This window comes from Sus scrofa, chromosome 4, assembly GCF_000003025.6.
Source record: "Sus scrofa isolate TJ Tabasco breed Duroc chromosome 4, Sscrofa11.1, whole genome shotgun sequence".
Lineage (NCBI taxonomy): Eukaryota > Metazoa > Chordata > Mammalia > Artiodactyla > Suidae > Sus > Sus scrofa.
In genome coordinates, this window is record NC_010446.5 from 56,136,329 (window position 1) to 56,149,235 (window position 12,907).

Here is a 12,907-nt window from a genome sequence, read left to right on the forward strand (position 1 = left end):
AGGTAAATACTCAAAAATGTTGCTCTTACCTTTAAATAATCATTTACTTGGTAAATAATTTTGAGCCCAGACTATGTGCTAGGCATTTTACATGAACATAGTCTGTAGTCTCTCCAAATGTTAAATATTTGTTTTTTGCTTTTTAGGGCCACACCTGCCGCATATGGAGGCTCCCAGGCTGGTGGCTGAATCGGAGCTACACAGCCACAGCCACACAGAATCTGAGTCGCATCTTCAACTAACACTACAGCTCATGGCAACACCAGATCCTTAAACCATGGAGCAAGGCCAGGGACTGAACCCTCAACATCACGGTTACTAGTCAGATCCGAGGTGACACACACATTCAGTATTTACTGAAAGAGTCTGTTACAGGGTAAATACTGAGAGCTGAGGAGACCTGGAATCTAATACTGACTGCAAAGTCATTGTAGTACCCTCTCTGGGAATCATTTCTGCACTAGTTATCTCTTAAATCTTTATACCTAAAAAATGCTGTTATTTGCTTGAGATCATGTTATAGACTGTCCTCTCATCAACTGCTCAGACATGTCCCAGGAAGTAAGACTGTCTTTTGCCTCTCTTTCACTAAGAGTCTAAAACATACCTATTTTGCTTGAAAGATTAGTGTCTTCTTATTTTCAAACTGATTCTGTTGGAAAAAAAATATATTCAGAAGGTAGTAGTGATATCATGTAAGTCATCATGCAACTATAGAGCCTACTTTTTATTCACTTTAACTGAATAATATCAAGTCCATTTAAAAACTTCCTTTAAAGTTCAGATAGTTATGACATAGACTAAGATCTGAAGGACCTTTAATTTTCTTATGTATAGTCCCAATAATTGAACTTCCTACACCAGCTTCCAAACAGTGGTCTCTGATGATTTGTAGTGAGAAAGAAAAAAGCTGAAGTAGCCCTTTTTTCCATAAAGCTAAACATGATTTTCAATTTCAACTTTTGCAGACTGCAGATGTGGCTCAGATCTTGCGTTGCTATGGCTGTGGCAGCTGTAGCTCTAACTCGACCCCTAGCCTGGGAACTTCCATTTGCCACAGGTATCCACCCTAAGTTTTTTCTGTATTATTAAAGTTTCAAAGTCTTGAAATTTATATATTTATTTGTAATCCATTAGTCTACTAGGATGCAGGATATATAGGATGAAGTAGTTTTCCTTTGCTTTTCAACCCATTTCCAATATTATGCACATTTCAGGGGAAACATTTCACTGTTTTCTACAACTTAGAATTCCAAAACTGAAGTTCTCTTGTGGCACAGTGGGTTAAAGATACAAGTTGTCATTGTCACTGCAGATGCCAGGGTTGCTGCTGTGGTGCAGGTTCAACCCCTCTGCCTGGGAACTTCTACATGCCTAAGATGAGCACCATGCCACCACCCCCACCCCCCACGCCCCACAAAAAAAGAAAAAAACCAGAGAGAAAATTCCAAAGTAATAAAGATGAAAGGCAAGTAATATGCAGATTACAAATCACTACTATTAATTAAAGCAACTCTGCAAGTATTACTAGGAGGTAGTTTGGGGTCCTATATATGTACCACATTAAAAAGGTACAACCCAAAAATCCCTTTAATATTCTATAATTCAAACTTATAAACCAGTACAAAGGTATCTGAATTGTACTCAAGTCAGTGTTTACAAAGGTGCTTCCCTACCTCAATTAGTATACATTAAAAGCAAAGAAGTATGCATTAAATGTCAGAGTCAACAAAATTCACAAAGCCAGAAACAGTTCAGTGCTCACAAGTTTATATTTTTAGGTTTGATAAAGATTCTTGTGTATTTTCTAAATACACAGACAAAACAGTCTTGGAAGTTTACATACATGTCTTAGGACACTTATACTAGGTAGGTAAATTACATTAAAAAATTGGTCTTCGTAAAAGATCTTCCCCAAGAGCTTTTACAAACAGCAGGCAGAAGAAAGTGTTTATGTTTACAGTGTTTAAAATGCTGATTCTCCCATTTCATAATGGCCTCAACCATCCCTCTCAACCCCAAATTTTGTCCTCAAGAGCGAGCATACTCCAAATTTTAAGTATCCAATGTCGTAAAATACAGGGCTAGAAAACATCTTTTACGGTGTGCTTATCCCCAATATTTTAAACTACCTAGAATGGTTTAACTTCACTTCAAAGTAGGGATACAGCAGGAAAAAAACTTTTTCAATTCTAAAGTGACTAAGAAAAAAACACCTGTTAGTTCTAAGCATGTATATTATGTACCATAGTTAAGTTTAAGGATCTGGGTGACTGAACGGCACAGAAACTGGGGTTCACATCTAATTCTTCAGTTAAAAACCATCCTTTGAAAAATGAAAATGCCACAGCCAATTAATAGCATGTGCTACGCTGAGGTTGGGTATCTTGTTTATAGTCATGTGATACAACAATTGCTATATTAGGAGAAAAGAGTAGTAAGGATATTCGGGGGAGGAAGGATTAGACACTCAAATTCCTAACATAGCTGTTTTTCAGGGAAAAGATGTTTCCATACACAGATGTCCTTTAAAGAGCTGAAATTTTACAAAAGTGATTTAATGGAGCAATAGAGCCCCCTAAAAAGAGCATGGGCTTCAAAATCAGACCTGGTCAAAACACAGCCCCATCACTTAGTAACTGTGTTACATTAGGCAAATTAAATTAGGCAAATTTCATGGAGCCCTTCCTCTTCTATAAAATGGGGACAAATAGCACCTACTTATAGTAAGGGAATTCAACAAGATAATGTAAAGCGCAATGGCACGTGCAGGCACTAAACAACAAACTAGCTTTTGGAATATTCCGAAAAATAATTTTAATCCTATGTTGACATCCTAAAAACATAAATAAATTTTATGATTTAAGACCCATCTGTCATCACACTTTCCCTTACATTATACTACTCCAGTCATCTTCAGGCCTTTTAGAATATAGCATGTTAATATAAGTTTCTAAGCTCCAATCTTTTCATTCCTTATTTTCTCCCTCTTTCCCTGCCCCCTTTCCCATCTTTTCCTCTTGGTTCCCATGTTTTATTAAAAGATGTATCATGCCCTTGTTATGCATCAGTGTTCTAAGCGCTTTACATCAATTAAATCATTAAACCCACTCTTCTCCATCAGGATGGCTCTACAAAAGCCAGCTCATGTTTCCCCACCCTAAATTTCAAAGCTACTCATTACTGTTCAGTTTTTCTCTTCCTATAATGTTTTTTCTTTTTAGCTTTTAATTGCTAGGGTGCTAAAATTTAGCAAAACATTTATGAATATGAAAAGGGAGGGCCAATAACAATGAAAAGGCAGGGTTCCATATGGAAATAACTCTCTGAGAAGCCTAAGAAATAATACACGATCTTGACTTGCATGAGAGGGTCTGTTACTACAAAATGAATAAGTAATAAACGGTTTATACTCTTCCCCTTCATTAAATAAAAGCTCTAAAATATTTTTCATTTAAAATATAAGTTACAAGAGAAAAATTCAGCAAGTGTCTAACACATAATTCTGCCAGGGCTCTACAGACAAAATTATGAGTATTCCACTGTTACCTCTCTGAGACCAATCGTAAGTTCTTAGTATCTAGCAACTTCCTGAAATTGTACTGTAAGTCAGAAAAAGAATATACTTAAAAAAATAGAAACATCCAGTAGTATACCTTAGTACTAAACTATTTTTTAAAAAGATCTAGAAGGGAAAAAGGCAGTCCCCTCGAGATCATGAAACAAAATAAGTTAGGCAGTCAGCAAGTACAAAAATCTGTCAATTCTGTTTCTGGTAAAATGTTTACTTTAAGGAAGAAATTTTCATATAGGCTGAGGCTAATATATTCAAGAGTATAAACATTTTTCCTTTGGATTACCTTTCTAAAAACAAACTCTTAAAGTATATTTCAGTTGACTAAAAATATAGCCAAATCTGTCACAACACAACATAAAAAGTAATGGACAATAATTATAGAATATTTTAAATTAACAGTAACAAGCCATCTACATCAAACCTTATTTCCAACTAAAACCAAAACAAAAGCACAACAATCCCGTAGTGTACCAAGTGTGTATTTCAATTTACTGTACGCAATCTATAACAAAAATTTGGTCATAATTTACCAGATATACATAAATGATTTAAGTAGTAAAAGAAAATTCAGTTTAAAGAGTTAAGTTCATATCTTAAGGAAAAGTAAAGTACATTAAGAATGTAAAGCCAAGTCCAGTTTCTATGCAATAAGTGAACTGTAATCTAATAAAGCAGATTTAGGTGATTTTCAGATATATATCTTTTCTCTTTAATATATATTTATATATAGACAGATCTACCAATTGTAAACTATGGTTTATTTTAAAGGAGAGGGATAAGTGGGATGAAAGAAATCTTTATACTATACTTACATATTCACAAAGCAGAACATTTTACGTTTTAAAATACTTTCCATTCATAGTATCTTTGCCCAACTAACATCTACTTTGGACCCCACCAGAATTACATTTTACTCTTGTCTAGAACATTGAGAATAATATGTAATCTTCAGTCTTAAACAAAAATCAAACCAAAACTATTCATGTCAGTTTTTCAGTTTTGTAGAAACCATGGTCAAGTTTAGATGACAAACGATGCATCTAACCATTTAACTGCACTTTATCTTTGATTGATCCAAGTAGATGCATCAATGTCTAACATTAAACCATTATTCTACTGAAATCAGAGACAGTGAAGTGAGAAAGCCTGTCTCTTAAAAAATGTATCAACTTTTCAACTTTGATCAGATGGAGCACCAAAAGGATTATGTCTGTCAAAGTGTACTTTGCAATTTTTTCCACACGACTAGCATAATTTAGTTACCTGATATAAAATAGGAAAATATACTGAATTTCTATTTAAAAGAAAGCTGAAAATATGATATCCCTCAATCTTATATAATATATAATATGTTCCTGATAAATGTCGTGCGTGTCAATATCAATTATGTGAAATGTTGCTGTGAGTCAAATCAGCTAATTCATCTGTCATCAGGCTAAATAAATCTGGCAATTTCAACTTAATGCATCATCCCTTGTACCCTGAAGAATTTAGTTAACAGAATAATACAATGTAAAGCCTCTCAGTATTTTATTTGTAAGATTTGTATATTGTTGAATCATGGTGCTTACTAGAAAGATATCAACGTTTAGTGACCTCAAGGAATTGAAAAATAAATTAATTTTTATCTATAATAGTTTCAGAACACTGAATATCCCAGTAAGTATGAAACAAGAGAATGCACTTTTTGTGTTAATTTTAATGATAAAAAAGGGCACAGGAGAAAACCTGGTATTTCACTTATATTGCATAACAAACTAACCAAACTGGACATGGAGGATAAATTATAAAACAAATCAATTTACTTATTGTTTCTATGACTTTTCTTTCGATTAGATTTCTTTTTAAATAGGACTGAGGTATAGTACACTGGCAAAAAGAAAAAGAAAACAAGAGTAGTGCCAAAGTAACAGATACCCAAAACCAAATGCCTTGTCAGAAAACGTCATATAGTAACCATTTATCAGATTAGAGCAGCAGGAGAAAGTTACTTCTAAGTCATAATCATTTTAGTGGTATTTGTCAACCTCGCCACGGTATTTTGCAACATCATTCTTCATTTGTAAAGTAGTAAAATTCATGTCAAAAAGGAAAGGGGGAACGGAGGAAGTCAGTTCATTCCAATAAATTACCTCTCCAGTTCTTATAAACATGCCCATCAGCATCATAAAATTGAGAAATAATACCTAAGACTAGAAAAGACTTGGTTTAAGTTATGAAGCAAATTAAAATGGAAAATACAGAAAAGTAGAACCAATGGGGTTGAAAAGGCCCCTCACTGAAAATCTGTATTAAAAAAAATAAAATTAATAAAAATAAAAATAGAAACAAAACTCTACTAGTACAAACTAGCCTGAGTGGTTTGATGGACAGAGTAATTAGGTCAGCTGTCACTGTACTGTAATAGATGGATTTTCTTCATTCATGTCAAAGTGGCACATGAATGTAAGCTTTTAAGTACAGGTACTACATGTTCATAGGACCCAAACAGTTACTGTATATCCTATAAATAAAAAATACTTTTACTTTGATAACTGACTGAAGATGTGTGGACTCCATGTATTCCAACCACAAGGTTGTTTGCTGTACAGTCCTGTGCAAATATAAAAAAAAAAAAATTTTTTTTGCTATAAGGCTTTGACCCTACAGTTTTCACAGCAACATAACTACCATCCAGCATGTACCATATTTTGCAAGCCTTCAAGTTCAACAATTCAAATTGTTGATTCATATTATGTCCAAATGCAGCATCCTTGAGGAGTATAGTAGGTCAGTTAGTCATCTAGAGACATACAAACATCTCCTGATTCATCCCATCGAGTTGCATCATTCTGATCTTCTCCATCATCAACCAGCTCTTCATCAGCTTCTCCTCCTTCATTCTCCTCATATTCTTCATCCCGAGGGAAATCTGTATCCTGTCCCTGATCTGCACCTTCTTGCCCTCCTGGTTGTGATTTATCTGCACAGTCTACACAAACACCATAGCGTCGAGATCCATGTCTTATTCCAACACTGGCTGCTAACATGAAGATCTTCTTACACACCATACATTTGTATTTTTTATCCTTTTTATGCACCTAATTCAAGGGGGGGGAAAATCCAATGTAAGGATAGTACAGACAATATAATGCATTTGAACTACTCAAATTAAACCTCCCACTTATGGTAAGTAAATACACCATTTTTTTTTCTATATCAAGGTTAGTGCTGGTTTATAAATCACATTCATTGTTTAAAGCAATTAATAATCTACCTTCCATAAATTTGCAGGTAATAGTGTTAAAATACCTTAAACTTCACAGACATAAAAAAGTCTCTCTCAAAGATCAGTTACATTTAAAGTTACTTACCAGGGAATGTCTTTTTACATGTTCTCTGCGAGTAAACAGTTTTCCACAAATATCACAGCTAAATGATCTGACTCCCGTATGAATGAGCAAATGCCTTTTTAGTGTTCGTCTGTATTTGGCTACATAGCTACAATGAGGGCATTTTAACTTGTTCATGATTAGAGATGATTCACCTTTGAGAATTGAAAAAAAAAACTTATTACATATTAAACAGAAATATACTTATTATATATTAAACAGAAAAAGGTTTATCTATCCCTGAGAACAAGGATTATCATGACGAGTTTTTTAAAACCCAGAATGTAGCAGCTTTTAAATGGTAAAAAATATTAAGAATTCTGTAGCGGTGCGACTTAATACTTGCCATTTTCCCAAGTTTCTTGTTTTGGCCAAGATTCAGGCAATAATCCATACTTGAAATCGTTAGAAGCACCTGGTATCAATCCATACTTGAAATCATTTGAAGTACCTGGTAGCAATCCATACTTGAAATCACTTGAGGGGCCAGGCATCAGGCCATATTTGAAATCATGTGAAGGACCTAAAAATCCAATTGAAAAGTGGTTTTGATGTAATGATGGTAATAAATATGTCTCTTATTAGAATAAAAAAACCCATAAAATTTATATGAGCATTATGACAGAATAACTATAAAATAGCTTTAAAAAACAATACATTTTAATCTAAAACTAAGACTGCCTCATATCATTATTACCCTAATTTCTAATATGCTGGTGGGCAGGCGAACAAACTAAAGTTTAAAATATAATTCAACCACAGGAAAAAAAACTGCAGTGAAATAAATCTGAATATTTATTTAATGGTATGTGGAAGCCACATGAAACTACCCTTAACGGTTGCTGTTTATAAACTAGTCTATCATTTAAGACTATCACCCAGAAGCCTGGCTGTGGAATGAGATGGTCTCCTCTTTGCCTGGAAACAATCACAATATCTTCTTTTAAAATGAACCAGTATAGAAAGATGGGCTGAGGATGAAGAATATAAATATAGGGAAATTGCAAACGTAAAGTTCTTTTATTGTTAGACCCTTGTTTGTTATTTCAGACACAGTGGAACAAGATAACAATGAATTTGGGAATTCATCAAAACCTAACTTTAACCTTAAATGAATGAAAATCCAAAAGGGTCAGTGTCCCTTAGGAAATTTGCTCCTGGGGATCTTCAGAGTGCAAACAGGAATTATCTTCATTGCATTCAATTTCATCTTGAGTATGTATGTAGTACCTTGGATCCAGGAATCCTTTGGCAATGTGAAAATATCTTAAACCCTCCTAACTATAGCCACCTTAAACCAACCAAACATTAACTGTTACCTCAATTATTTTTAATAGCCATCATCTTATCTCCAGGATCACACTGTGTTGCCTTCCTAGAGTTTATTCTCAACATAGCAATCAGGTATTCCTTTAAAACTTTAGATCAGAGCCAGGTGCTACTCCACTCAAAAGCCTGCAAGGACTAACTCATAGTAAAAGCTCAAGACATCCAATATACTATAACGCCTTACCTGGTCTAGCTCTTGCTTCCCAACTATCCCCTTGGTCACTATATTTTTTCTCTCTTTTTTTTTTTTTTTTCCTGTTTGGTTTTTAGGGCCTCACCTGGGGCATTTGGAAGCTCCCAGGGTAGGGGTTGAATCAGAGCTACAGCTGCTGGCCTACACCACAGCCAGAGCAACTTGGGATCTGAGCTATGTCTGTGACCTACACCACAGCTCACAGCAATGCCAGATCCTTAACCCACTGAGCAAGGCCCAAGAACTGAACATGCATCCTCATGGATACTTGTTGGATTCATAACCAGTTGAGCCACAACCGAACTCCCTGGTCACTCTATTTCAATCACACTGGCCTCTGTGCTGTTCCCAACAAATGGCTCCCACTTCAAGGCCTTTGCACTTGACTCTTTTCTATGCCTGGAACACTCCTTTCTAGGATATATGCATAGCTCGTACAGCAATTTAGTAATTTTCTTCCCATACACATGCTTCTATAAGAGAATGCTTGCCAAAAGGGTTTCCTAAGAATTCAATTTCCTGAATCTATTGCCAGATACATTGCCATCTTTAAACAAAGAACTTAAGATTTCCCTCTTAAGGAAAAAGTATCAATACCCAACAATACAAAAAGACCTCTAAGGTACTTAAAAATTGTACTTCATTACCGTTATTGTAAATTGTTTAAAACTTGGAATACCTTCACCCACTTTTTTTTTTTTTTTTTTTTTTTTTTAAGGGCCGCACCTGTGGCATGTGGAGTTTCCCAGGCTATGGGTTGAATCGGAGCTGTATCTGCTGGCCTACACCACAGCAACATGGGATCCGAGCTGCATCTGTCGCCTACATCATAGCTCATGGCAACGCTGCATCCTTAACCCACTGAGCAAGGCCAGGGATCAAACCCACATCTTCATGGATACTGGTCAGGTTTGCATTGACCAGTCGTTACACGGCAATGGGAACTTGCCTTCACCCACTTTTTTTTAATGTTAGGAAAGCCCTGTGAATCCCTAAGTATACAATTTAACTGTAAGGTAATACTGTTTGGGGTAAAAGTCTCAGAATCCTACAAAGTGAGAATCCACTTTAGGTGAGTGTGAAATGGAGATAAGGTTGGGGGTAGTAGCCTGTGAAGATTAATCTATCAATTTTCAGTTTCACACTTCTAAATAAAGTTTGAGCTTCATGGCTTATAGCGTTTGTCTAAATCAGTACAAAACAGGAGTTCCCATGATGGCTCAGCAGAAACGAATCTCATTAGCATCTATGAGGACTCAGGTTGGATCCCCTGGCCTTGTGGGTTAGGGAGCCAACGTTGCTGTTGAGCTGTGGTGTAAGTCACAGACTAGGCTTGGAGCCTGCATTGCTACGGCTGTGGTGTAAGTCCACAGCTACAGCTCTGACTTACCCCCTAGCCTGGGAACCTCCATATGCCTTAACGGGGACCTAAAATGACAAAAAACAAAACAAAACAAAAAACCCTACAAATCAGTGCAAAACAAAGTCAGCTCTAAGAGCAAGGACTATGCCTGTCTACTCACATCAGTATTTCTAATGTCCACTAATTCATACACAATTATTTGATGAATAGCTGTATCCAGCAAATGCTAACATGTACATATTCTTCATTTGCTCAAAATCCTTGGAAAACTAACCTCAAAAATCATGTTAAATATGCTGATATACAACTAAATAGTTTACTACATAAAAAGAAAACAGCCCTAAATAAAACAATTGATGAATTGATAAACCAATATTCAGAAATATAGATTTTATAATACTAGAGATGTTTCTCTGCAGTGATGATAAAAAGCGTCCATGGTTCAGACAAGAGAACCATCTGGAATACAAAATGTTAATTCAAATTAAAAAGGCTCATCCCCAGAGTTCCCATTGTGGCTCAGTGGTAACAAACCCAACCAGTATACATGAGGATGTGGGTTTGATCCCTGGCCTCTTCAGTGTTTTAAGGATCCAGAACTGCTGTGATGCAGCTAGGATCTGACTGGCAAGTTTGACCCCTAGCCCAGGAACTTCCATATGCTGCAGGTGTGACCCTAAAAAGTAAAAAAAGAAAGAAAGAAAGCCTCAATCCTAACTTCTTTCATCTCTCTAAATTCTTATAACCAGTAGAAATTCCTTTTAGGAAGTACTAAAAGCAACTTGAACAAAGGCAAAACCTTTGAGTGGAAGGAAAAAATAGAAAACTCAGGAGTTAGAGGATATAGAAAATTAAAATGCAATTGTTACAAATAAAGAACACAGACTTCAACAAAAGAAATCTACAACCCAAACAAACCAAAATTTAAATGCTCAAAAACGGTAGCACAAAAGAAAAGTTTCTCTCTTATGGCAGTCTGAGTGTCACCAGAAAATTCTGCCAATGAAAATAAACACACACAAGGCTAAAATACAAAAAAAAAAAAAAAGATAAAAAATAAACACACAAATAGTTAATTTCAGGTAAGTATTTTGGACTGCCAGCAAGGATAAATTTAATGTTCAAACAATTTGATAAAATAATCGTTTGAAAAAAATTGAAGAAAAAAAAAGGTACTGCCTTTCCAATTCAAGGATCATTAAGATCTACTTCATAATTGTGCTTACTATTCAATAATGTCCTTCTGGGTACATTATTCCATAATGGCAAATGAGGAAGAAAGCAATGGGTTTTTTTTGTTTGTTTTTGCTTTTTAGGGTAGCATTTGTGGCATACGGAGGTTCCTAGGCTAGGTAGGGGTTGACTCGGAGCTATAGCTGCTGCCCTACACCACAGCAACAGCAATGCAGGATCCCAGCCACATGTGCGACCTACACCACAGCTCGAGGCTTGCTGGATCCTTAATCCACTGAGCAAGGCCAGGGATCGAACCTGCAAACCTCATGGTTCCTAGTCAGATTGTTTCTACTTCGCCACAACAGGAACTCCCAGAAAGCAATGTTTTTGAAATCAAGATCATAACAGAAAGCAGTTTCAGTTGCAAAGAAACCAATTAATGTATCAGAATGTCTTCTAGACAGAAATGACTCTAAATCAAGGATTCCCCCTGCATCCCCCCCCGCCAGCATGTAGTACTCAGGCCAGGGACTGAACCCGTGTGCTGCTGCAGTGACAAAGCCGGATATTTAACCTACTGTGTCACAAGGGAACTTCAAGGGTTTGCTTTTTTTGAGAGTAAGATTTACTATACGGACCATTCTCTACTGAAAATGTTTATGTGCACAAATTTGAAATTTTATGAATTCACCTGCCCAACTTATTACATTCTTGAACTAGATTTCTAAACCAAGAAAGAAAGTGCAATGAAGTACCTTTGGCACTATTAGTGATTTTCTGTACAAGAAACAGGTCTTGAAAATTCAACCTATCCACAGTTTAAGAGAAACCACCTCCAGGCAATTTCTTAAGAATTACGGCTTAATTTTGGTCAGTGCAAACTGTATTCAAAAGCCTCTGGCAGGTTTATATAAGGAGTACCCATAGTTGTCTTGGTCTCCATCAATTTTTTAAAGATTTCCAAAGCTACAGAAGTTGATTCAGTGAATATCCGTATCCCTTTATGTATATTCAGTAATTGTTAGCTTTGTTACATGTGCTTTGTCTCTATGTATACACATACACTTTTATGCAGTATTTGAAAACAACTTACATGCTTTATTGCTTCATCACTGAATAGAGCATCTTTTAGAACTCTTACATAAAAAAACCACAGTGCTTTTTATCATATTCAACAATTTTTAAACTGTTACACTATCACATAACCCATACTACATATTTACATTTTTAACTATTTCCAAAAGGCTTCATTTTTTTTTTTTTGGATCAATGATGTAATCAACATTGACATAATGCCAAATGCATTTAGTTGGTCTCATTGGTCTCCTTCAACGTAGTAGTTCTTATGCTTGTCTTTTCTGGCATTAACATTTTAGAATGTGGACTTGGTGGATTTAGAGATCTATTTTTTCCCCCTCATAATTAGAGTTAAGTGATATATTTTGCAAAGTATACTACACAGTTGATGTGTGCCAGCTAGTGCATCATATTAGGAGACATTACTTCAGTTCTTTTATTACCAGTACTAAGTTGAATAATTTCATTATGGTAATGTTTATCAGATCTCTTTATTGTAAAGTTATCCTTTCCCCTTTGTGATTGAAGGTAACCTAAGGTATGATACTAAGACCATGTGAATATGCTCTTACAACAACCTTTTGCCCAATCATGGGGTAAGCAGGGGCTTACTATCTAAATGATGATCTTGAATTATTTCCTGTGGAGGTTGAAAACAGATATTTTTCCAATTCTATCCTTCTTCTATTATTAGCTTGGCATTCTTCTGTAAAGAAAGCTTTCTCCCTTTTTAATTTACTTATAACATACATATTATTCCTTGGAATATTCATGGATTCTTTGTCTTCATGTTCCCTTTAAAATAGTAGTTATAAATATTA

At 35.5% G+C, this 12,907-nt stretch overlaps 1 protein-coding gene across 2 annotated transcripts in view; it reads right to left on the minus strand.

Moving 5' to 3' along the window:
* Positions 1,754–12,907, minus strand: part of ZBTB10 (zinc finger and BTB domain containing 10) — a 36,256-nt gene continuing 25,102 nt past the window's right edge. Inside the window, exons 4-6 of one of the 2 annotated variants that reach the window (XM_005663005.3) lie at positions 7,400–7,471; positions 6,931–7,103; positions 1,754–6,657 (exon numbers count right to left, since the gene is read on the minus strand). In XM_005663005.3, coding sequence (XP_005663062.1) covers positions 6,352–6,657; positions 6,931–7,103; positions 7,400–7,471 — 551 coding nt within the window. In that variant the 3' untranslated portion in view covers positions 1,754–6,351. Of the gene's footprint in view, positions 6,658–6,930; positions 7,104–7,294; positions 7,472–12,907 lie in introns of both variants that reach the window. The other variant, XM_001928277.5, reaches the window with a different exon arrangement.